Here is a 26,742-nt window from a genome sequence, read left to right on the forward strand (position 1 = left end):
GGCAATGGCAAGAAGATCATTTCTGAAGAAGAGAAATTTGCTAACTTTGAATATAGATTTAAGTGTTAGGATGTCTTTTCTGAAAGTGTTTGTCTGGAGATTAGCAATGTATGGAAGTAAAACATGGACAATAAATAGTTAAGACAAAAAATGAATAGAACTTTTGAAATGTGGTGCTAGAGAAGAATTTTGAAGATTATATGGGTAGATCATGTAACAAATGAGGAGGTACTGAATAAAATAGAGGAGACAAGAAATTTGTTGTACAACTTGACTAAAAAAAGTGATTGGTTGATAGGACTCATTCTGAGACATCAAGGGATCACCAGTTTACACTCATGCTCATAAATGAAGGATAATGCTGATACATGGGGAAACAACGCTCTGGTAGGCAGTTTGCAGGTTTAAATCACCTTAGGGTATGACCATGCGGTTGTCGCACGGTGGCGCTGGCAGCAGTCCACATACGCAGAGGTGTGTTGGTGCATGTCAGAGTACGGTGAAGCGAGTAAGTGTGCAGATGTTTTCAGACGTGCTAATGGTGACTGTGTGTTGAAAATGGCTCAAAGAACTCATATTGATGACGGTATGAGAGGTAGAATACTAGGGCGACTGGAGGCTGGTCAAACACAACAGGTCATAGCACGGGCCCTCCGTGTGTCACAAAGTGTGTTCTCAAGATTATGGCAATGACTCCAGCAAACAGGAAACGTGTCTAGGCGCTACAATATGGGACGTCCACAGTGTACAACACCACAAGAAGACCGATATCTCACCATCAATGCCCACAGACGGCCATGGAGTACTGCAGGTAGCCTTGCTCGAGACCTTACTGCAGCCACTGGGGACTGTTGTCTCCAGACACACAGTCTACAGACGAGTGAACAGACATGGTTTATTTGCCCAGAGACCTGCAAGGTGCATTCCACTGACCCCTGATCATAGGAGAGCCTGTAAAGCCTAGTGTCAAGAACACAGTACATGGTCATTGGAACAGTTGTCCCAGGTTATGTTCACGGACAAGTCCAGGTGTAGTCAGAACACTGATTCTCGCTGGGTGTTCATCTGGTGTTAACCAGGAACCGTATACCAACCCCTTAATGTCCTTGAAAGAAACCTGTATGGAAGTCGTGGTTTGGTGGTGTGGAGTGGGATTATGATTGGTGCACGTACACCCCTGCATGTCTTTGACAGAGGAACTGTAACAGGTCAGGTGTATCGGGACATCATTTTGCACCAGTATGTCTGCCTTTTCAGGGGTGCAGTAGGTTCCACCTTCCTCCTGATGGATGATAATGCACAGCCCCATCGAGCTGCTATCGTGGGGGAGTACCTCGAAACAGAAGATTTCAGGTGAATGGACTGGTCTGCCTGTCTACAGACCTAAACCCCATCGTGCGCGTCTGGGATGCTCTGAGTCGACATATCGATGCATGTCTTCACACCCCTAGGACACTTCAGGAGCTCTGACAGGCACTGGTGCAAGAATGGGAGGCTATACCCAGCAGCTGCTCGACACCTGATCCAGAGTATGCCAACCTGTTGTGCGGGTTGTGTACATGTGCATGGTTTTCATATCCCATACTGATGTCAGGGTACATGCACAGGAAACAGTGGCATTTTGTAGCACATGTGTTTCGGGGCGGTTTTCTCAACTTATCATTTATGAGCATGAGTGTAGTATTGGTGGGAAGTGTGGAGGGTAAAAATCATAGGGGGAGACCAAGAGATGAATACAGTTAGTAGATTCAGAAGGATGTTGGTTGCAGTAGTTATTTGGAGATGAAGAGGCTCGCACCAGCTAGAGTAGCATGGAGAGCTGCATCAAACCAATATTTGGAGTGAAGACCACAACAACAACTCAATATTCTTTGTTATTTCTCACAATATGCAGCCACATTTATTGTTGTTTTCAGTATAAGATCTGTAACCTCCTCATGTGAGATACTGCAGGTTATTGTGACAACAAAGCTCAACAAACAAAGGGCAGTATTTTTGTTAGAAGGGACTGGAAAGCTGGTTCACAATTAAAACAAATGTTTTAGTCATTATGGTGACTATGTTGAAAAATAGACAGTCCATGCATATACTCAGTGCATAAATAAATCATTTGTCATATTCATTAACAACTCCATCCAAACAGGCCTTGAAGGCCCAATGGTAATGAGTGAGTACCATATCAATCTCAGCTCCTAGGCTTCGCTGGATGCTGATATGGAGGGCATGTGGTCAGAACACCTTTCTCCTAACCATTGACAGTTTGTGAGACTGGTTCTCAATCAAGTAGCTCCTCAATTTGACTCGCAAGGGCTGAGTGCACCCTGCTTGCCAACAGCGCTCAGCAGACTGAGGCAATCACCTATCCAAGTGCCTAGCCAAGCCCAAGAGTGCTTAACCTCGGTGATCTGACGGAAACCACTGTTACCACTGTGGCAAGGCTGTTGGCTTCTCATATTCACATTTGTTTTAATTTCCGTGCCTACCAGATGCTGTAGAGGGAATAAATACAAGTACTCATATTTAACGGAGGTGCATTTATTACTGTATCATATTTTGCATATCATTTCCAGTTCTTATATGAACCTCTATATCTCCTCTATATAATATAATACATCATCCTCAATACATACAGACTACAGTACATCAACCTTCTCAAATAATTTATACTATTTATGTTCCATTCTAATTGGTATGTCCATTCTAATTGATATGTCATAATGTTTCTTATTGATATTATTTTGGAACATGAAACTAACTACTTAATCGTTTTAAGCCTGCAAGCTTTTGTGCTCAATGTCTCTGATGATCAAATGTGAGTTGAGTTGTTAGGCCATGCCATATTCCTCTTCAGATTTCTTCAGTTATCAACATTTTGATCTGTCTGCTGAGATCTTCTTCAGGATTTTGCTGGTGTCCATCAAGGGGTACCATTGGAATCCTGAAGAGGATCCCACCAAAGGACTTGAAACGTCAGTCATTGAAGAAGTTTGAAGAGGAATTTGATGCAGCATAATGACTCAGAAGATTTTGTCACCAATAACTAATCATTAATTCTGGTCACTAACTGAATCAATTGAGGACTCATTAAAATTGGTCTTGTACTATCTGAAAGATAAAAAACATTAGCAAATAACCAAACTTTCTTGGCATCAAATACACATTGGAGCATCCACAGCAACACACACACTAACAAGATTCTCAGCAACGGATAAGATACATCCATGACCACCACGATATGCACACTCAAACGTGACTCTTGTCAAGATGACTGATGAGATTAGTTGAATTTATAGAAAATGACATAGATTCACTAGTATTGAATGTTTTATGGTATTTACCAACAGTAGCTAGCTGATGAAACAGTGTTTAGTGCATCTCCCTTGCCAATAAATAAGATTATTTCAAACTCAAGTACACTTAACATTTCAGTGATTGTTACTTCCGTGTGTCACTTCTGGCTTTGTATTATACATCCTCTAAGCAAATTGTTTTCTGTTAATTGTTGGTGGCAACACTCAGAAATCAATCGTTCCTAGATTGTCAGTTGATTTATGTCATTTCAGCTGCTGCTCCCATCTGCCACCATGCTGAGACTCTTCTTGGAGAGCAGTAATAGTAGAGTAGGCAGTTGTAATTGTTGTGGGGTCACAGTCTTTTAGAATTTTTCAAATGAGATCAAATTTGACATCAACAGTACTACTCATTACAGTTGCCCCGATTGAAGTCTTGACCTTAGGTCATTTTCAAGTAATTTCAGGTGCTGAAAATAAAGCAGTAGGCAATATTTATAATATCAATAAAAAGGATGTGAGACCCTGTGGCTCATGTTGGCATTCGTCATATACACCATTGACACGTAATGTGTAGGATTAAAACTCTTGAAACTAGATTTGTGCTTGCTGCAGATATCAGTAATGAACACTATATTCAATTAATGAGCATTACTGACATGTACAGTGAGCACAAATCTAGTTTCAACAGTTTTAATCCCATCTGTTATATACCAATGGATCATGTGATGAGTCCTGAGATGAGTCATAGTGTGTCCAATGTCAACTACTGCTGTTTTCAGCACCTGTAACTACTTGAAAATGACCAAAGATTGAAATTGCAAATATGGAAACTGTAGTAAATAGTACAGTCAGTGGCAAATTTGATGTCATTTAAAGAATAGTTGAGTGTTTTTTGACTGTGAAGACAAGAGCTGCAGACTGTTCTGTTGTCTCCTCGTGGTATTACTTCCCCAGATAACACCAACTTTGTTTCTTGGCAAAATGTTCTGCCAGCTGGACATTGTAGTGCTGCTAATTTAACTTCTTTTCACACATGCCAGGAAAACAGAGGACTCACCACACTTACTTGTCATTAAACTATGTGTCGTATTTCTTCCCTAGTAGATGAGACAAATATTTAAATTATTTCAAAATTTCACTTCCACACTTCTTAAATAAAAGCTGATAATTATTGGGGAAACAATCTGTAAGTCATGTACTGAGTGATAAAAAAATGCAGTAGCTGTATTGTTAAAAAATTATGATAGTGTAAGAAAAGTCAACTCACTTGTATGAGTCTGACATCTTTAAAATCAAACAATGGAAAATTCAGGATGGAATGTAACAATATTATGAGAAGGAAAGTTGCTACTCGATATATATAGCAGAGATGCTGAGTCGCAGCTAGGCACAAGAAAAAGACTCTCACAATTAAAGCTTTCGGCCATCGACCTTCTTTTTGTTGTGCCTATCTGCGACTCAGTATCTCCGCTATATGGTGAGTAGCAACTTTCCTTCTCATAATATTGTGACATCTTTTTTAAAAAATATCATCATTTTAGGGGAACACCATCTTTTTTCTGTGATGCTATGTAGATTCTCTTGTTTTTAATTTTATTGGTTTTATTAATTATGTGAGTGTTACACTGTATTTAGAGATAAGTATTGATTAACTATTCTGAAAACTCACTGATCCTTTCACTTTGTGCATGAAAATTTACAATATTTATGGTAACACTGGCTTTTATTCTTCAACATTAAATCCATTTAAACTGAATGTCAAGTTACTTTTTCCCTGGAAATATGACACTTTAAGATACTTTGATACTGCTTAGCATGTACTTTATCAATTGTTCTTGTCACTTTGTTTCCTTACCCCTTTTTAAGTTCTCAACATGGGCACATGTGTATTGAATCTCAGTGTAAATATATTTTAAGATCAGAGAAGCCAGTTTCAGAACTAGCATGTCAGTACTATAGCATACTGTACTGTTGCTTTGTTAACCTCATGAATTGACTTGATAAGAGAATTACAATGTCAGAAGCAGATTATTTTCATGTTTTACTTTATGACGTTAAGGAAATGTAGGATAGGTTAAATCTGAATTCAGATTTTTTTGTGTGGAGTAATACACTAACTGAAAGGTGTTGGCATTTTTCTTGTAGCGTAAATAACAATACAAAGGACTGTAAAAATAATTATTATGTTCTGTAGGATTCATGTTTGAGGGACTGGGATTCAAATTATTATCCAGCTAACCAACTTTAAGTTTATCAAGGTTTCCTAAATACCAGTTTCCTTTTTGACACCTGTCCGATATGCCCTTGTGCTCTGTATGTAATGATCTCAGGGTGGATAGTATGTTATATTTAAACCTCCCATCCTTCATAAGTTTTGAAACAAATCTCAACAGTAGCTTTAACAAAAGGAGAATTTATGTATTTATATAAAATTACAAAAAGACAGGACACCTAGCTATTACTTACCTTTAGGAGGCAAATATCCTGTACAGACAATAGACACAATTGGATGCAGAGAAAAAAAAAATTTGAAACCTACACTTTCATTTTAGGATTATCATTAAATAACTATCTTCAAAAATCTGAGATTAAAACACAGTATATGCTTCACCTGTTCCTACCTGCAGACTTGCATCATTCTCAGTAAACTAGGTATGTCTGTAGATGTTAGTAAAATGACTTTTGTCTCTTGTATGTGGTAACAAACATAAAAAAGAAAGCTGTAATACTGGTTAACTCTTTTGATGCTATTAAAATATTGAGGAAGATATAGATTTTGTGATAAAAGGAGGTGCCAGGTTTGTACTGCAGTCTCTCTGTATAAAACTCTTAATCTGTAATGAACAGTTAGTCAAGTACTGCAAATAATTGGATAATACACAAACAAAGTCATTGATTTATTGCATCAGTCACTGAAGCAGTAAATTGATGATCTTGTTTGTGTGTCATACTCTCTGTATTCTGCCACAATTGTGGATGATAAATATACTTCTGCTCATAAAAGAAAGCAGATCCTGAAGTATGACATAAGAAATGAGTCATTGTTCTTTATGCTGCAGAATTGGGAGACCATTCTTATAGTGGTATGCATGTAATGTGATGGATGTTGGGATTATATGCAGTGGCAAGGGGCAGTGTATCACATGACAACCAGCCAACAGTTTCATTGTGCATTGTCCAACTGTACTGTGCATTTTGGGATGCGCATAGAACATTTAACAGTGATTTTTGTGCTAGTTTATGTATGGTGAAGGTACTTAACCATCATAGTGTTGATTATTGGGAGCAATCATTACAAATATCACTTTAAGAAATGACTCTCCCTCAGATTTATTGAGGGAGAGTCAGAAGGAAGAACATAGCCCCCATGTGGTACTTACTCAAACACTGCCTTTTACTTGGTTAAGCAATAGCTGGAGAGCGAAATGTGGGACAACGACAGGGAGCACAATAGTACTGCCAAAAAGTATGTCCTGTCCCTCTCTGGATAGATCACATTACACATTTGCCTTCTTACTTGCACACCACTATAGTGGTGCTCTTCTTAGTGGGATGGAGCAATAATGAAATTGTTGTTGCTGTTATAGAGTTGCTTGCAGTAGATACGGCAACAGTTCAAATTTTCATAATATTACTGTAACTCAGTTTGGAGAGGTTCATACAACATTTTACAGACACAGAACTCTTGAGACACAAGGAAAGGCAGTCCTCAAAATTTGTGATTGCCATAATGACCGTTCTATGCCAAATATCTATGTCTAACACATTATCTATCAACCTGGGATTACTAACAAATTATACAAGGTACACCTCATAAACAAATCAAACAGTTCTTGCTCATTAAATGACTGTAGCTTATTTTACTTACAAAGTATAAAACAGAAAGAAAAATTTTGACAGTTGAGCGCAACTTTGGAGGCAAAAGCAGCTACTTTGTGTCTACTATCAAAGAGACCTATTCACAGTGAACATTGTTACCTGTAATGCTTCTGACATTAATCATTAATCTTTGAAACCAGATAACATTTATCAAGAGTGGTTACTAAGGTACACTTACATTTGTTGTTATTATTAGCGTATGTTTACAGAAGTGGCCTACAGTGGCTGCGGCTGTCTGTTAATGTGTAACTTGACTCATTCACGAAGGTTCTCCTTTATGATGGGATTTATGGAGCACAGTCCACTAGTGTGTAAATGAATGAATGAATGAATGAATGAATGAATGAATGAAAAAGAAATTAAATTTTGCAGAGATTCTCAGTTTCTTACTGTAAGTCTACTGGCAGAAATAAAAAGGAGAACCCCCTTGAGTTCTCGCCAAGGACATGTTGTAGAGCACAGTTAGTCAGAAACTAACTTTTATTGTTCAGAACTAATGCCATTAAGTAGTAAGTGTAATGATTTGCAAGTGTAAGAATTCTAAGATCTTTGAAGAGGCCTCAGCAACTATGTTCATAATGTTGTATGTATTCTTTCCAGGTTATCCTCTACTATATTAATTTAAGCCAATATTCCGTCAACAGCTACTGAAAAAATATTTACCAGTTTTTATGCGTACAGTTCCAAATTCTCACAACATTATCAACATATAAAATTAAAACAAAACAAGATGCACACAAAATCTACTCATACTAGAAACATTTGAAAGGTAAAAATGTTCCCAACCCAAAGGTGTGTTTGTACCGTAGTGCTTTATTAGACTTGGCCATATTGGAGGTGGTAGGCCTTTGACATCATCCATTCACAGAACTGACATGCTAATAATTTATAAAGAGGTCTACTGTTTAACATGTACTTGAAACCGCTGTTGAGCTTAGCATTTTTCACATTAACAGACCATTTCCAGATGTCAAAGAATAATAAGTGGCAACACAAATCGTAGGACAAAGTAAGGATTGAATCCCAGACCTTAAAATTTCTCTGCAAGTCCATCTTTACACAGGTGATAGTGGGACCTTGGCTGTTCAATATAAAATGTCGAATCAGAATACCTTCAGCCATCTAAAATTTCCAGTTGTTGTTTTATTTGTACAACAAGTTTCAAGGCTACATAATGCTGTCATTAGGCCCCTGTGTGAAGACAACAATGATATCCGTGATTTCCCTAAATTGCTCCAGGCAAATTCCGGGATGGTTCCTTTGAAAGGGCACGGCCGACTTCCTTCCCCGTCCTTCCCTAATCCGATGAGACCGTTGACCTCGCTGTCTGGTCTCCTCCCCCAAAACAACCCAACCCAACAATGATAACAGTGTTAAATACAAAACAAAGGTTAGTGTGTAAATATTTATATACAGAAGTCATATGTAGTATCATATAGCAATGCCAAACTGTACAGAGAGTGAATCAAGTTAAAGATAAATTAAGGAATAAAACGAGAGAACAGTAGCACACTGTATTAATATAAAGTTGTGGTTGTTGTCTTCCGTCCGAAGACTGTTTGGATGTAGCTCAACGTGCTACTCTGTCCTGTGCAAGCCTCTTCATCCCTGAGTAACTACTGCAACTTACATTCCTCTGAATCTGATTACTGTATTCATCTCTTTGCCTCTCTCTCTATGGTTTTTACCCCACATGCTTCCCTCTGGTATTAAACTGGTGATCCCTTGATGTCTCAGAATGTGTCCTGCTAACTGATCCCTTCTTCTAGTTAGGTTTTGCCACACATTTCTTTTCTCTCCAGTTCCATTCGGTACTTCCTCATTAGTTATGTGATCGACCCATCTAATCTTTGACAATCTTTTCTCTCCAGTTCCATTCGGTACTTCTTTGTTAGTTATGTGATCAACCCATCTAATCTTTGACAATCTTCTGTGGCACCACATTTCAAAATCTCCTATTCTCTTCTTGTCTGAACTATTTATCGCCCATGTTTCACTTCCATACACGGCTACACTCCATACAAATATATTCAGATAAGACTTCCTGACACTTAAATCTACACTTGATGTTAACAAATTTCTATTCTACAGAAATGCTTTTCTTGGCATTGCCATCTACATTTTATATCCTCTCTACTTTGACCAACATTATTTTGCTACTCAAATAGCAAAACTCATCTTCTATTTAAAGTGTCATGTTTCCTAATCTAATTCCCTCAGTATCAACTGGTTTAATTCAACTACATTCCATTACCCTCATTTTCCTATTATTGATGTTCAAGACACTGTCCATTCTGTTCAACTGCTCTTCCAAGTCCTTTGCTGTCTCTAACAGAACTACAATGTCATCGGCAAACCAAAAGGTTTTTATTTATTTTCCCTGGGCTATAATTCCTACTCCAAATTTTTCTTTTGTTTTCTTTTTCTTGCTCTTTATACAGATTGAATAACATCAGGTATAGGCTAAAACCCTGTCTCACTTCCTTCTCAGCCACTACCCTCGATTATTACAACTGCCATCTAGTTTCTGTACAAATTGTAAATAGCCTTTCACTCCCTGTATTTGACCCCTGCCACCTGTAGAATTTGAAAGAGAATTTTCCAGTCAACATTGACAAAAGCTTTCTCTGTGTCTACAAATGCTTAACCTATCTTCTGTGAGAAGAAGTAGAATCAGTATTGCCCCCCGTGTTTGTACATTTCTCCAGAATCCAAACTGATCTTCCCTGAGGTCAGCTTCAACCAGTTTTTCCATTCTTCTGTAAAGAATTCATGTTCATGTTTTGCAGCTGTGTCTTATTAACCTGATAGTTTGATAATTTTCACTCCTGTCAGCACCTGCTCTCTTTGGAATTGGAATTATTATATTCTTCTTGAAGTCACCTGTCACATATATCTTGCTTACCAGATGGAAGAGTTTTGTCATGGCTGTCTCTCCCAAGGCTATCGGTAGTTGTGATGGAGTGTTGTTTACTCCTCTAGCCTTGTTTCAATTTAAGTCTTTCAGTGCTCTGTCCAATTCTTCACACAGTACTGTATCTCACATCTCATCTTCATCTACATTGCCTTCAGTTTCCATAATATTGCCCCCAAGTACATCTTTCTTGTATAGACCCTCTATATACCCGTTCCATCTTTCTGCTTTTCTTTCTTTGCTTAGGACTGGTTTTGCATCTGAGCTCTTGATATTCATACTGGTGGTTATCTTTTCTTCAAGGGTCTCTTTAATTTTTCTGTAGGCGACATCTGGCTTTCCACTAGTGATGTATGCTTCTAAACCCTTATTCCTGCCTAGCCATTTTGTACTTACTGTCTATCTGATATTTTAGGTGTTTGTATTTCCTTTTGCCTGCTTCATTTATTGTATTTTTATATTTTCTCTGTTCATCAATTAAATTCAACATCTCTTGTGTTAGTCAAGGATTCCTACCAGGCCTTGTCTTTTTACCTGTTTGTTCCTCTGCTGCCTTTACTTCTTCATCTCTTAAAGCCACCCTTTCATTTCCTACTGTATTCCTTTCCCCTGTTCTACTCAACCATTGCTTAGTGCTCCCTCTGAAACACTCAGTAATCTCTGGTTCTTTGAGCTTACCCAGACCCCACTTCCTTAATTTCATACCTTTTCTCAATTTCTTCAGTTTTGATCTATGATTTTTGACCAATAAATTGACATTCCTGATATTAGTGTCTTTGGTAGATGTTGAAAGGGCATGCTGAAGAAGGGTCACCTTTAACTTCAATCCGGCCATTTTTAAACCATGCGAACCCTTTGTAACACCAAGTACAGCTTAAGCACTCATCACCGTATGCTTGCTGCATCATTTGGGATACCTCTGTGAAGATTTTCTTGAATTTTATGCGAAATTTAATGCAGACATGTTAGTCCTCTAATTCTGTTGTCTCGAAATTTGCAAACTGTGTGGCACAACTTTCTACTCAATGTCGTATTGAAAAATAACTGGTAGGCATACAGCAATGCAACTTATGGCAGTTACACATTCAACACAGGCATGTGCAAGGATGACAACTGCATTTTGCTCCAATGCTCCATTGGCGTGAAATTGCGAATGTTCCACAATTTTTTTGAACGTATCTCATATTACATAAGATTCACAGTTTGGTTCACTGAAAATGTTTTTATTAAATAGGTGGCACCTTATGAATCTGTGACTGAAAGATTGCATTGATGTAATTTTATATTCTTGTTTTGTTAGTTATTATTAGTGTATGGAACACGGTGATACAGATAGTTAATTTGGGGTTGACCTCCAGTAAGTGGTTTTATGTTTTACTAGTACATGACAACATATAAGTAAATATTTTACATTCAGATTGCACTCATCAGTATATGACTATGATTGTTTTGTTCCAGATATTTCACAGGTATTGAGATTATCACTACCCCATGATTATCTATGCATAACATGCAATATTGACCTCCATTTGGTAGGTTCTTTTTTGCAATTGTATGGCTTATATATTTTGTTCCCTACTTTATATTAATACAGTGTGCAACTGTCCTCTTGTTTTATTCCTTAATTTAGCTTTAACTTTGATGTTATTCTCTGTACAATTTGGTGTTTTTATATGTCACTACATATTACCACTGTATACAGGGTGTCCCTTTTTAATCTATACCGGCCGATATCTCTGAAGTGGCATAATTCTGCAAAAGAAGTAGGTTTGAAGGGGTCGGGAATGGTTACCTTGAAATGACCTTGAATCCTGTTTTCAGGGTCAAACTAAGGTCAAGTTAATCTTTGCAAATGGTAACCCACATCTTTTATTCCATAGTTGTATTCTATGTAAAAAAAAAAAAATAAATAAAATAAAATTTAAAAAAATAAAAAAATTGTTTGCAAGGAACTTTTTTTTGAAAAGCCAATGGTTTGTTGCCAGGGGAAACTTCATTGTAACTTTCCCAGGTTCTACATCTACATCTACATTTATACTCCGCAAGCCACCCAACGGTGTGTGGCGGAGGGCACTTTACGTGCCACTGTCATTACCTCCCTTTCCTGTTCCAGTCGCGTATGGTTCGCGGGAAGAACGACTGTCTGAAAGCCTCCGTGCGCGCTCTAATCTCTCTAATTTTACATTCGTGATCTCCTCGGGAGGTATAAGTAGGGGGAAGCAATATATTCGATACCTCATCCGGAAACGCACCCTCTCGAAACCTGCAAAGCAAGCTACACCGCGATGCAGAGCGCCTCTCTTGCAGAGTCTGCCACTTGAGTTTGTTAAACATCTCTGTAACGCTATAACGGTTACCAAATAACCCTGTGACGAAACGCGCCGCTCTTCTTTGGATCTTCTCTATCTCCTCCGTCAACCCGATCTGGTATGGATCCCACACTGATGAACAATACTCAAGTATAGGTCGAACGAGTGTTTTGTAAGCCACCTCCTTTGTTGATGGACTACATTTTCTAAGGACTCTCCCAATGAATCTCAACCTGGTACCCGCCTTACCAACAATTAATTTTATATGATCATTCCACTTCAAATCGTTCCGCACGCATACTCCCAGATATTTTACAGAAGTAACTGCTACCAGTGTTTGTTCCGCTATCATATAACCATACAATAAAGGCTCCTTCTTTCTATGTATTCGCAATACATTACATTTGTCTGTGTTAAGGGTCAGTTGCCCCTCCCTGCACCAAGTGCCTATCCGCTGCAGATCTTCCTGCATTTCGCTACAATTTTCTAATGCTGCAACTTCTCTGTATACTACAGCATCATCCGCGAAAAGCCGCATGGGACTTCTGACACTATCTACTAGGTCATTTATATATATTGTGAAAAGCAATGGTCCCATAACACTCCCCTGTGGCACGCCAGAGGTTACTTTAACGTCTGTAGACGTCTCTCCATTGATAACAACATGCTGTGTTCTGTTTGCTAAAAACTCTTCAATCCAGCCACACAGCTGGTCTGGTATTCCGTAGGCTCTTATTTTGTTTATCAGGCGACAGTGCGGAACTGTATCGAATGCCTTCCGGAAGTCAAGAAAAATAGCATCTACCTGGGAGCTTGTATCTAATATTTTCTGGGTCTCATGAACAAATAAAGCGAGTTGGGTCTCACACGATCGCTGTTTCCGGAATCCATGTTGATTCCTACATAGTAGATTCTGGGTTTCCAAAAATGACATGATACTCAAGCAAAAAACATGTTCTAAAATTCTACAACAGATCGACGTCAGAGATATAGGTCTATAGTTTTGCGCATCTGCTCGATGACCCTTCTTTAGAGACTTGCGGCACACGGCTGTTAGAAGGGGGGGGCAAGTTCTTTCACGTACTCTGTGTAGAATCGAATTGGTATCCCGTCAGGTCCAGTGGACTTTCCTCTGTTGAGTGATTCCAGTTGCTTTTCTATTCCTTGGACACTTATTTCGATGTCAGCCATTTTTTCGTTTGTGCGAGGATTTAGAGAAGGAACTGCAGTGCGGTCCTCCTCTGTGAAACAGGTTTGGAAAAAAGTGTTTAGTATTTCAGTTTTACGTGTGTCATCCTCTGTTTCAATGCCTTCATCATCCCGGAGTGTCTGGATATGCTGTTTCGAGCCACTTACTGATTTAACGTGAGACCAGAACTTCCTAGGATTTTCTGTCAAGTCGGTACATAGAATTTTACTTTCGAATTCACTGAACGCTTCACGCATAGCCCTCCTTACGCTAACTTTGACATCGTTTAGCTTCTGTTTGTCTGAGAGGTTTTGGCTGCGTTTAAACTTGGAGTGAAGCTCTCTTTGCTTTCGCAGTAGTTTCCTAACTTTGTTGTTGTACCACGGTGGGTTTTTCCCGTCCCTCACAGTTTCACTCGGCACGTACCTGTCTAAAACGCATTTTACGATTGCCTTGAACTTTTTCCATAAACACTCAACATTGTCAGTGTCAGAACAGAAATTTTCATTTTGATCTGTTAGGTAGTCTGAAATCTGCCTTCTATTACTCTTGCGAAACAGATAAACCTTCCTCCCTTTTTTTATATTCCTATTAACTTCCATATTCAGGGATGCTGCAACGGCCTTATGATCACTGATTCCCTGTTCTGCACATACAGAGTCAAAAAGTTCGGGTCTGTTTGTTATCAGTAGGTCCAAGATGTTATCTCCACGAGTCGGTTCTCTGTTTAATTGCTCGAGGTAATTTTCGGATAGTGCACTCAGTATAATGTCACTCGATGCTCTGTCCCTACCACCTGTCCTAGACATCTGAGTGTCCCATTCGATATCTGGTAAATTTAAATCTCCACCTAAGACTATAACATGCTGGGAAAATTTATGTGAAATGTATTCCAAATTTTCTCTCAGTTGTTCTGCCACTAATGCTGCTGAGTCGGGAGGTTGGTAAAAAACCTAGCTCGGTTGTTGAGTATAACCTCCACCCATAATAATTCACAAGAACTATCCACTTCTACTTCACTACAGGATAAACTACTACTAACAGCGACGAACACTCCACCACCGGTTGCATCCAACCTATCCTTTCTAAACACCGTCTGTGCCTTTGTAAAAATTTCAGCAGAATTTATCTCTGGCTTCAGCCAGCTTTCTGTACCTATAACGATTTCAGCTTCAGTGCTTTCTATCAGCGCTTGAAGTTCCGGTGCTTTACCAACGCAGCTTCGACAGTTTACAATTACAATACCGATTGCTGCTTGGTCCCCGCATGTCCTGACTTTGCCCCGCACCCGTTGAGGCTGTTGCCCTTTCTGTACTTGCCCAAGGCCATCTAACCTAAAAAACCGCCCAACCCACGCCACACAACCCCTGCTACCCGTGTAGCCGCTTGTTGCGTGTAGTGGACTCCTGACCTATCCAGCGGAACCCGAAACCCCACCACCCTATGGCGCGTTAGAAGTACCTCAAGAATGAAGCGAGATTGGGAAAAAATTTCAATGAAAATCTTGTATGGTTTCTAAACTCTGTCCACTGGTGAAATTTTCGTGAACTTGAAATGGCCTTAAAATTTTTCAGTAGAGATTAACCTGAAAGCAAATACCGTTGGCATTAGTGGAATCCAATGTGCACCACTTGGTGGGTGCCGAATCAGAGACCAGCATTGTTCTTGTGCCAGCACTGTCAGAGAAAAGAAGAGTGGAGCTTTGAGGCTAACTAACAAGTGTCATTGTCGGCAGACAGATTAGAAATCATGACTGGGGGTGGGGTCAGAGAAATTTTACTTTTGGAGACTCTGATAATTTCTCAGCTGTGCTCACTAAGAATGATTCTTGACTGGTGTGACTCTCATAAATTTTTCTCTTATGGACTTAGAAAAAAATGTGCGTTGAGGGATTTAGAGAAATTCTGCATCATCAAACTCTGATGAATTTCACCTCGTGGGACTCAGAACAATCTTGTCTCATGAGATTCTAATGAGTTCGTGTGAAATGAAAGTTTTCCAAATCCATGCAAGCAAAATTATTCTCAACATGAATGTTTGAAGACCATAAGAGAAAAATTTATGTGAGTCACCTTGTCTCGCAATTGACTTTGTTGGGCCCATCTTTCATTTCTCCCTTCTCTCTATATTTGAAAAGAACGGATTACCATTGGGAATTTCATTATTTTATTATTTACATCAATATCGAGATACATTAAGATGCCCTCTTGAAAGACACATATCCGTCAGACACCTAAGTAATTTTCTGAAATAGCGCCCTTGAATACTGTATATTTTGGCTCCACGTTGTGGCATAAACAACAGTGAGCACCCATAAACAAATGGCCTATGTACACTGTAATAAGTCAGTTTTCCTGCAGAACACTTGCTGGATGTTTCATTGAAGGAAAAACCTAAGAAAACCAATAACACTTAAAGTGATCAGTACAATTTATTTTTCGACTCTAATCTGTCTGAAATGGATGATTACTTGCAGTTAGAAATATTGAGAATGATAAAAGTTGTTGGCGAGTGTTGTGATAATTATGCAGCCACGCGAAGATTGTATGCCAAAAGGTATCCCGATGCCCGTCATCTCATGAAGGTTACAGTTAGATCTCTGGCAAGATGAGCTGAAAGAGGAACCTTGAAAAGGCAGAGACAAAAGATGAGCCTGAGAGAGGGATTGTGCTGGGAGTTGGTACTATCATCGCTGAAGTTCCACACCTTTCAACTCGTAAGATTCAGTGAATGCATGGTGTACCTCGATCAATGGAATCTCGTGTTTTAAGATAGTTTAAATTCCACCCATATCGCTAAGATATCGCCCAAGCAATTGAGCTTGGGGATCCTGAGACACCTGACATTTTGTCAATGGGATGACATGCAAATACATTGTGATCCTTTTTTCTTTGCATGCACTCTCTTTACAGATGAGGCAAGCTTCGACAACATGGGAGGAGTCAATCTCCATAACACACACTATTGGATGGAAGCAAATCCTTGCTGGCAACGAGATCATCGAACATGGAGATGGTGATCAGTCAATGCCTGAGTGGGCATAGTTGGAGATTACGCAATAGGTCCTGTTTTTTACGGCAGAACGTTGAACAGCTTGTGCTATTTTGATATTCTCCAGAATCTGGTGCTTCCTTTACTAGAAAATATCCCCCTAGACATACAAGCACAGATGTGGTTTCAACATGACAGCACTCCTGCATATCAGGCCTTACCTGTCAGGAGATACCTTAATGCAACTTACCCTAATCGATGGATTGGTATCAGTAGTGCAATTTGTAAATTCCTGCAAAAATCACCAGACTTAATGTCATTGGAATTCTTCTTATGGGGAGCTGTGAAGCAGAAGGTGTACCCCACTCCCCCAACAATGCCAGAAGGTAAGAGAGAAAAGATTGTGGCGGTTTTCCAGGCAGTCACCCATCAGACATTGAATGATATCGAGATCAGTTCCTGACAGAGAGTGCAAATGTGCATTAGGCAAAATGGGCAGTTGATAGAGCATCTGAGATCCTAAATCAGAACTGAGAACTATGTTAATCAGCCTTTCCAGGGCTAACGATGTGCAAAGTCTGCTGGGCAACCTCCACATGGTGCACATTGGGTTCTGCTAATGCCGACTGTATTTGCTTTCAGGTTAATCCCTACTGAAGAATTTCAAGGAATTTTAAGTTCAAGAAAATTTCGCCAGTGGACAGAATTCAGAAACCATACAAGATTTTCATTAAAAATTTTTCCCAATCTCACTTCATTCTTGATATACTAGTAACCTGGGAAAGTTATAATGAAGTGCCCCCTGGCGACTAACCATTCGTTTTTCGGAGGGGGGGGAGTTCCCCACAAACAATGCGAATTTTTTTCATGTAGAACACAAATATGGAAAAAAATAGGGGTTATCATTTGCAAAAATGAACTTGACCTTGGTTTGACCTCGAAAACAAGGTTCATGGTCATTTTGAGGTAACCACTCCATGACCCCCTTCAAAGCTTACGACTTTTACCAGAGACTTTTTTTTGCAGAATTGTGCCGCTCCAAAGATATCAGCCAGTATAGATTAAAATGAGGCACCCTGTATAATAATTATGCTGCCACTTTTTATATATAGTTAATGCTGTTATCATTGTTGTCTTTACACAGAGGTCTGATGATGGCATAATGTAATGCTGAAACTGGTTGTACAAATAAAATAATAACTGGAAATCATAGACAGCTGAAGATTTTTTGATTTGACGGCTTAAGGTTTCTAGTCTAGCACTTATCCACTGAGCCACTACACACACACACACACACACACACACACACACACACACATGGAACGGGCATCGATACAAAACAGCTTAAGAACTGAGGAGCTTTTTTAACTGGCAAATATAAGTAAATGTAAAATATTTTGAAATCATAAAATGTGTATCAGAATTTGATAGTTGACAATATCTTCCAGTTTCTGAACTACATCTCAGTAGGTGTTTTGACCTCTGTTGCAAGGGTTGTTATTAAGGTAGCAACTAACAAGTTAAGTTCTAAAAGAACCTTGTAAAATACTGTAACTGTTCAGTGCATCATTGGTGCAGATTTTGTCTCTACCAACTACGTGTCTAGCAAGTACAAGTACACTACTGGCCATTAAAATTGCTACACCAAGAAGAAATGCAGATGATGAATGGGTATTTATTTGACAGATATATTATACTAGAACTGACATGTGATTACATTTTCACCCAATTTGGGTGCATAGATCCTGAGAAATCAGTACCCAGAACAACCACCTCTGGCCGTAATAACGGCTTTGATACGCCTGGGCATTCACATCTCCTCTGAATCCATGCCCCACCTCATCTCTGTGACACCCCGCGCACCCACTTTCTACATGCTTTCCAAAATGCACCCAATAACCCTCAACACCCCATTGTACGTGGTTATTGTGCCTGTGGTGAAAGGATTTTGACCGTCAGTGACCAACAGCTCAAACCAGATACGTGTAATCTATCCTCTTCCATCGAAGATACCAATTGCTTGCTTCACTGATTTTCCACCATCCTCCCTCCTTTGCCTCTGCTCTCCTCTCCCCTCACCCTGCTATCCCTCCTCCTTTCCTATCCCATTCCAGATTGCTATTCACACAACAGTCGCATTCCGGTCAGAGCTGCTGGTGGTAGCGGTCGTGTGTGTGTGTGTGTGTGTGTGTGTGTGTGTGTGTGTGTGTGTGTGTTTTCTTTGCTGAAGAAGGCTTTGACTGAAAGCTGTAATGTGTAACAGTCTTTTCGTTGTGCCTGTCTACAACGATGTGGGTCATCATCACAGTGAGTAGCAATTAGTTTGGTTTCTTATACTGTTAGTAGTTCATATTAATAGGGAAGGACTATAGTTAGATTTTTGTGATATTATGTTGTGAATCAGGGTTTGCATGTTTTAGTAATTTTCTTGTTGTAGTCTTCTTTAAAACATCCTCAAAAGAACCACATGGTGTTTCTGAAACTCTTTCAGATTTGTGGTGGAACACACGTAGGTTGTATATTTTTCAGTGGATGTTTGCAATCTTTGGTCTTCATGACCAAGATAAAAGTTCTTTTTTCCAGCAGTCTTTCTTCACTATTGTTGGTTTATTACAACATAAATCCCATGGTGCATTTACAGTTTCTCCTGCTTCCCAACTGGAGTCTGAAGTCTCCCAGAATTCTAAAAGGATGCCATGTGGTTTTTCAGACAGAACATCCTTCAGACCTTCCAAGAATTTACATTTTTTCTTAGGTTCTGCCTGTTGTCTTGGTTGGCTGAGGCATTTCATTGGTTAAAGAATAGACTCTGTTAGGACATATTGAGAATAAAAGATACTTTGGGGGTTAAATTAAAAGATACTGTGGGGGTCAAATTAAATGATAGAATCCAGTATCTGTAGCCAAGTGAAATACATTCCTTACTCTCCCCACATACTCCTTTGTGGAATATGTACTTTTATAACTCAAAGGCATAAAATAGGAATATAGTTTTTTATGATACTCTCAGCATAAATTATATGCCTAATAGCATTGTGAGCAATTACTTTGTTAACAGTTGTGAAGAAAGTTATCTTTTGCTTGCATTTGTATCCAGTGCCTTCTGGATGCTCCAACTTATCATTGTAAAATGATGATACACACTTTATAATGTAATTATGAAAAGGATATTGAAGGAAGTTTAGAAACATGAAAATATTTGCTTCCTCTATAAGGGAACAATATTGGACAGAACACATGCATCTTAGTTCCACATTGTAGTTTTAGCATATTGTTAAACTTCCCAAGATTTGATTATTAGATCATGATAAATGATAAAGAATTCAATAGGGCTCTAGATTACATAGTTAGCTGGATAAATTTTAGTTAGCTGTTGTTTCTTATAGTGCCTGCTGTTCAGCAATCAATTTCTATAGGAAATAAACTTGCTTCTCATGTGCAATGCTTGAAATATGCATTTTTCCACAGGTTTAACCACATCTTTGTATCTTTTTTACAAATGTTTAAATAGTAAAAAGAAAATCGTAAGCATGATGTATGGTAATTTATCAACAAATGATATTGTGTGTGTAAGGGGCAGTCAGATGAAATTGAGATAGATGTAAAAAAACGTAAGTAAACTGTTTATTATTTTAAAATTAATCACCATAACTGCTAATACATGTATCCCAATGTGAGACAAGATGGTCATTACCTTCATGGAAAAATGTTTACTGTTACCTATAAAACCGTGATTGTGCCAAGGCATGCCCCTCTTCTTATGAAGCAAATCGATAGCCACAGATGTTTTTCTTCAGAACTCCAAAAGTAGGGAAATCGCATGGGGAGAGACTGGGATTGTATGGAGGATGGTGAGGGCTTCCCAGTGTAACTACTGCAGCACATGTGAAGCAGCCTTCCCAGCAAGTGCTTAGGCATTATCCTGCAATAGAATGATGCCATCCTTCAACATCCTTGGGTGTTTAAACTTGATGGCATGCTTCAATTTTTGCAAAGTGCCCACATGCTGCTGTGCATTAATTCTTCCAGTAAGTCAACGATCAGCAGGCTCTTGCAGTCAAAGAAAAGGATCATCTTGACTTTTCCAGAGCTTGTGTGGATGGTTTTGAAATTTTTCGGTGATGATAAATCCATGTGCCTCCGTTGTTGGCTCTGATCTTTGCTCTCTGGCTCTAAATGATGGTACCAAGTTTCATCTCACAACAACATGGGGCAGGAAACAGTATTCTTCATTGTAATACCATTCCAAGTGCACCAGTGATGTCAACATTCTGTTCGACTTCTGCTCCTCCGTCAGCCTGTGGGGAACCCACTTCACACAGATTTTCTGGACCTCCAGAAGCTCTGTCAGGACAGCGTGAGCAGTACCATGACTGATGCCCAACATGAACTAACTGTCTTCCATCATCCACTGTCAGTCATTTCCGTTGGCAGCATCCACTGCTGCAATGACAAAAGGGGTAATGACGTGATGGGCCTGTCCTGACCAATTGTTGTGTTTCAGTGACACCCAGACTTCTCACAATTGTTTATTGCACATGATTACATGTGCATATGCCATACTGTGTTTGTCATACATAGCAGACATTTGGGCATGACTTTCGCTACCTGACACTCATTCCACAGTCAAAAACCACATTGTACCTCACTGTTCTTTTTTCCTGGACACACATATGATTCACTGACCTCATATCTGGGCATGTCTAACAGACAATTGGCATAGCAGTGAATTTTCGCACTGTTTCTTTCTAATTCCCCGTACAGGGTACCCCTACTTCCACAACTTCCTGTATTACCAGCACCCATGCCATGCTTTGTATGTAGTCTGTCTCATTTTCATTTGACAGTGCATTATACTAAATTGTTGATGACATGATGTTCTGTTTTTACAAATGATAAAATGAATTAAATATTTTAGTAATTTCTAATTAAGTGATAGATGAGATAGTGATATCTGAGTGAGATGTTGTAAAAAAATCAGTAAACACATACATCTGTGGAATGGTTTTAGACTTTTCGTGCAGACACTAACACATAGAAAACATGTGTACAAACATTAGATTGGCACATAATTATGAAAATGAAGAAGTAAACACATAGGAAGCATGGATGTAAATATTAGGTTTTCTCATAATTGTGAGAATGAAGAACTGAGCTAAACATAAGAGGGTAGTACACAGTTGTGAAATTAACGTATACAGTAATTATCATTAAAATACAGGAATGAGAAAGTGATGACAGGTAACACATTAAATAAAGCTGAATGAGTTGAACAATATACATGACAGTGTGACACACAGGTAAATGACTGAAGAAAATATTGAGAAAATCTCTATTTCTTTCTCTCCTTCCCTCCCTCCCCCCTCCCTCTTTCCCTCCCTCATTCCTGCCCCCCTCTCCCTCCCTCCCTCCCTCATTCCTGCCCCCCTCTCCCTCCCTCCCTCCCTCATTCCTGCCCCCCACTCTCCCTCCCTCCCTCATTCCTCCCTCTCTCTCCCTCCCTCCCCCCTCTCCCCCCTCCCCCACCCCCTCCCCTCCTCCCTTCCTATCTCTGTTCCTCCTACTTTTTCTCATTGTTTAATTGTTGCTAGATGTCCATCTCTCTCTGTTAGTGATTTGTATTACCATTTAAAATGCAGAATGTTTCATCATCATGTCACTCTTCTGTTTATTTGACTCTTTGTCAGGCAAAATTCACAATTTGTTCTCTGGTCTAAATGTTGAATAACGTTATTGCAGAGGCTGCCAGCATGGTGCTGGGGAGGAAGCAGAGTCTCAAAGGGGACACTGTCCTCGCAGACTATGGTCCAGAAGAGGCTCTCAATGAAAGTGCTGATATTGAATGGGTGAACATGGTAATCTTTATATCAGCTGATATTTAACTTAGTTTTTTATTGTATGTATCACCACACCTTTCAAGCTAATGAGTCTAAGTAACTGCTTCAAATACAGAGTAATTCTTTTGAATACAACCCATAGTTTATTGTGTAGAGGTACAATTTTTTGCTGTGTGTTCAAGCACTATGTTGAATTCATGAGACTTTTAGGATTCAGGCTTTACAGCAAAATCATCATTAACACATAGTGTAGGTGTTCTGAATAGCTATTATCTGGAAAATTTCAGTTAAATTTTCTGGGTAGGTATATTCTATATTGGATAGGATATGCAGATATTTTGTCCCAGACCAGAACAGTTTATTTAACTAATGCTTATTTTTATGGCAAGGCTTATTAACTCTGTTCATCTAACAGAATAGAGCCTGCTATTGTAAGAAACTAGTACAGAAAAGGTTTAACATGGCATTTAAATCTGTACCCCATTCCACCAAGCGGTGTATGGCAGTGTGTATATGTTGCACGAGAATCATTTCTCACCTTCCTGTTCCATTTTTAGATAGTTTATTGGTAGGGTTGGTAGGGGAATTATTGCTACTTCTTTCTATATGTGAACTACTTTTTCCCTCCTGATTACTGTGTAAAATATAAGTTGGCTGAAGTAATGTGTTTCTTAACTCATATTAGAATGGGTTTTTGAAATTTTGAGAATAAGGCTCATCTCAGTGCCTTTCATGTAGCTTCTCCCTTTGCAGTTTGTTCAACATTTCTGTGATGTTCTCATGGAGATTAAATAAATATCTGATGAACTTTGCAGCTTGTATGTGAATCTTCTCTGTCCCTTCCACTAATCCACATTGATAAAAGTCCCAGAATGATGAACAACCCTGAAGAATTAGTTTAACCAAGTTTTTGTAAGTTACTTTGTCTGTTTATGAATTGCAGTTCCTTAGAATCCTGCTGATTCATCTGTCTGGCATCTACCATCCCACATCTAAATTTATTTTGATCTTCCTCTTTATATTGCACTGGACACATACTCTCAAATGCCTAAAGATTGTGACTGATTCAAGTAAGTGTCTACCAGTCTTGTAGTCACTTTATTTATTTATGTACATTACATTACTTTTTTCTTATATTTCCACATCAAATAGCTCCCCTGCCCCTGTGCTTGCAACTTTGTAGAACAATATAATCAGCTGGATAATTGAATGACATATGTGTTTGGTGTGTCCTACTCTCCTTTGTGATGTGTGTCTTCATTTCCTTTGTGACATGTGTTATGTATTTAATCATTTGATGTAGCTGACTGTAATGAATTTAATATAACATTTGTGTTTTTGATGACCATGAGAGACAGAAAGAAGAGTATGAAGCCCAAAGCCAACACACAGCCTTCTTCTCTTGAACAGCACTAATGGGCCCCCAAGTTTGGACAGATGCATCATTATCAACAGTTGTACACCCTTACTCCATGAGATAATGATAAAGGGTGTGATCTTCAATCCAAGATATTTGTATATATTCCAGTGCCACCACTTCTCTCCCCATCATAAAAATAAATGTAACTCCCAACTGTGGATAACACGAGTAATAATAAAAATGGACACTTCATAAGCTCAGTCCATGGATCCTAGCAGGCCCATCAACACAACATGATGGCCAGTAATTACAAGTACCATCTAATCCACCAGCCAAAAATAAATACAATTCTTGATTTTGACTTGCATGCAAAATTTCAAAACCTTGATCACCATAGGAAATGACACAAGTTCTCAGAAACACAGTAAATCACCAAAGTTTGCAAATGTAGTGAATAAAATTTTGCTGTGAATCAACAGCAAAATTTTCACATATTCTGAGGGCACAAATTGAAATAATTCTAAACTAAAATGGAAATGTGTAGCCGATTCAGCACACAGTGACACAGCGCCTGATTCTGGTATGGTCAAAAACTGAGACCTCACTCCATCATCCAGCTGGGCCTTAAATACCCTTAGGCTGAACTTTCCAAGATTACATGTCAACAATGTAGGAAAAGATAGATTGTGATTTACTGTAAAGATGATATTTTAAATTCCAGACAGGTACAGTTAAAAGACACTTACATGTAAGCTCTCAGCCACAGCAGAGTGTTTGCTGATATGAAAGTTTCATATTAGCGCACACTCTGCTGCAGAATGAAAATCACATTCTGGAACCATCCCCCAGGCTGTGGCTAAGCCATGTCTCCATAATATCCTTTCTTCCAGGAGTGCTAGTTCTGCAAGGTTCACAGGAGAGCTTCTGTGAAGTTTGGAAGGTAGGAGATGAGGTACTGGTGGAAGTAAAGCTGTGAGGATGGGTCGTGAGTCGTGCTTGGGTAACTCAGTTGGTAGAGCACTTGCCCGTGAAAGGCAAAGGTCCTGAGTTCGAGTCGCAGTCTGGCACACAGTTTTAATCTGCCAGGAAAGTTTCATATCAGCGCACACTCTGCTGCAATGTGAAAATCTCATTCAGCAAAGAAATTCTGGTTGTATGCAAAGGCTGTGTGTCACCAACATTAGTATCCAGTCCCTAGTGAATGGGGCAGGAACTGAAATTGAGGATAGTAAAGCAAAAGCTGTAATACTTAACTCCATTTTCAGATGTTCCTTTACCCAGGAGAACTGCTCCATTTTGATTCTCATACCACTGAAAGGATGAATGAAATAATTATTAGTGGCAGTGGTGTTGAGAAACAACTGAAATCATTAAAACTGTAGAAAGCTCCAGGGCCCAATGATATCCCTGTCAGATTCTATACTGAATTAGCAGCTGAATTAGCCCCTCTTGTAGCTATGATCTATCTAGGCCACTGGAACAAAAAACTTGCCCAGTTCTTGGAAAAAAACACAGGTCACACCTTTTTACAAGAAGGGTAGTAGAAGTGATCCACGAAAGTGCCTTCCAATATCCTTGACATTGATTTGTTCTAGAATCTTATAACATATTCTTAGCTCAAATATAATGAAGTGTCTTGAACAGAATGGCCTCCTCAGTGGCAGCCAGCATGAATTCCGAAAACATTGATGATGTGAAACCCAACGCACACTTATCTCACATATCATACTGAAAGCCTTGGATCGAGGCAGTCAGGTAGATGCAGTATTTCTTGTTTTTTGAAAAACATTTGACTCAGTACCACACCTGCACTTACTGTCAAAAATACGATCATATGGGGTATTAATTGAAATTTGTGACTGGATTGAGGACTTTTTGATAGTACACAGCATGTTATCTTGGATGGAAAGTCATCCTCAGATATAGAAGTAACTTGATGTGTGGCCCAGAGAAGTGTTTTGAGACCCTTGCTGTTCATGTTGTATATTAATGACCTTGCAGTCAATATTAATAACAACCTCAGACTTTTTGCAGATGATGCAGTTATTTATAATGAAGTACTACCTGAAGGAAGCTGGACAAATATTCAATCAGATCTCAGTAAAATTTCAAAGTGGTGCAGAGGTTGGCTACTTCTTTTAAATTTCAGAAATGTAAAGTTGTGTGCTTTACAAAAAGAAAAGAAAAACATTGTATCCTATGACTATAATGTCAGTTGGAATCGGCCAACTCGTACAAATACATGGATGTAACTCTTTGTAGAAATATGAATTAGAATGTTCACATAGGTTCAGTAGTGGGTAAAGTAGATGGTAGACTTTGGTTTATGAGTAGAATACTGGGGGACAGTAATCAGTCTGCAAAGGAGATTGCTCACAAATCACTCATGTGACTGGTTCTAGAACATTACTCAAGTGTGTGGGAACCGTACCAAATAGGACTTACAGGGGATATTGAATGTGTACAGAGAAGGGCAGCACAAATGTTCACAGGTTCATTTGATCCATGGTAGGGTGTTACAGAGACACTGAAGGAACTGAACTGGAAGACTCTTGAAGATTGACATAAACTATTCTGAGAAAGTCTATTAACGAAGTTTCAAGAACCTGCTTTAAATGATGATTCTAAGGATATACTACAATCCCCTATGTATCACTCACATAGGTATCATGAGGATAAGATTGGAATAATTATTGCACACACAGAGGCATTCAATCAATCATTTTTCCTGCATTTCATATGTGAATGGAACATGAATAAACCCAAATAACTGGTACAATTGGAGGTATCTTCTACCATGCACCTCATGGTGGCATTCAGAGTATGGAGTAGATGTAGATCTCCTTCTTTTAAATGAAAATTAATTTTCAAAGCTTTGTCTGTTATTGTTTTCTTCTCCCTGATAATCTTCATTAATTTTACATGCTGCAGACACAAATTTGGTACTGAAATGTTCAGAGCATCATAATT

General features: G+C 39.0%; 1 protein-coding gene across 1 annotated transcript in view; it reads left to right on the forward strand.

Annotated features, from left to right (window-relative positions):
* Positions 1 to 26,742, forward strand: part of LOC126089086 (sodium leak channel NALCN) — a 390,881-nt gene that overhangs the window by 37,948 nt on the left and 326,191 nt on the right. The window contains exon 3 of the mRNA XM_049906884.1: positions 22,315 to 22,430. Coding sequence (XP_049762841.1) covers positions 22,326 to 22,430 — 105 coding nt within the window. The 5' untranslated portion in view covers positions 22,315 to 22,325. The remainder of the gene's footprint in view (positions 1 to 22,314; positions 22,431 to 26,742) is intronic.

Source organism: Schistocerca cancellata, chromosome 1 (genome assembly GCF_023864275.1).
Source record: "Schistocerca cancellata isolate TAMUIC-IGC-003103 chromosome 1, iqSchCanc2.1, whole genome shotgun sequence".
Taxonomy (NCBI): domain Eukaryota; kingdom Metazoa; phylum Arthropoda; class Insecta; order Orthoptera; family Acrididae; genus Schistocerca; species Schistocerca cancellata.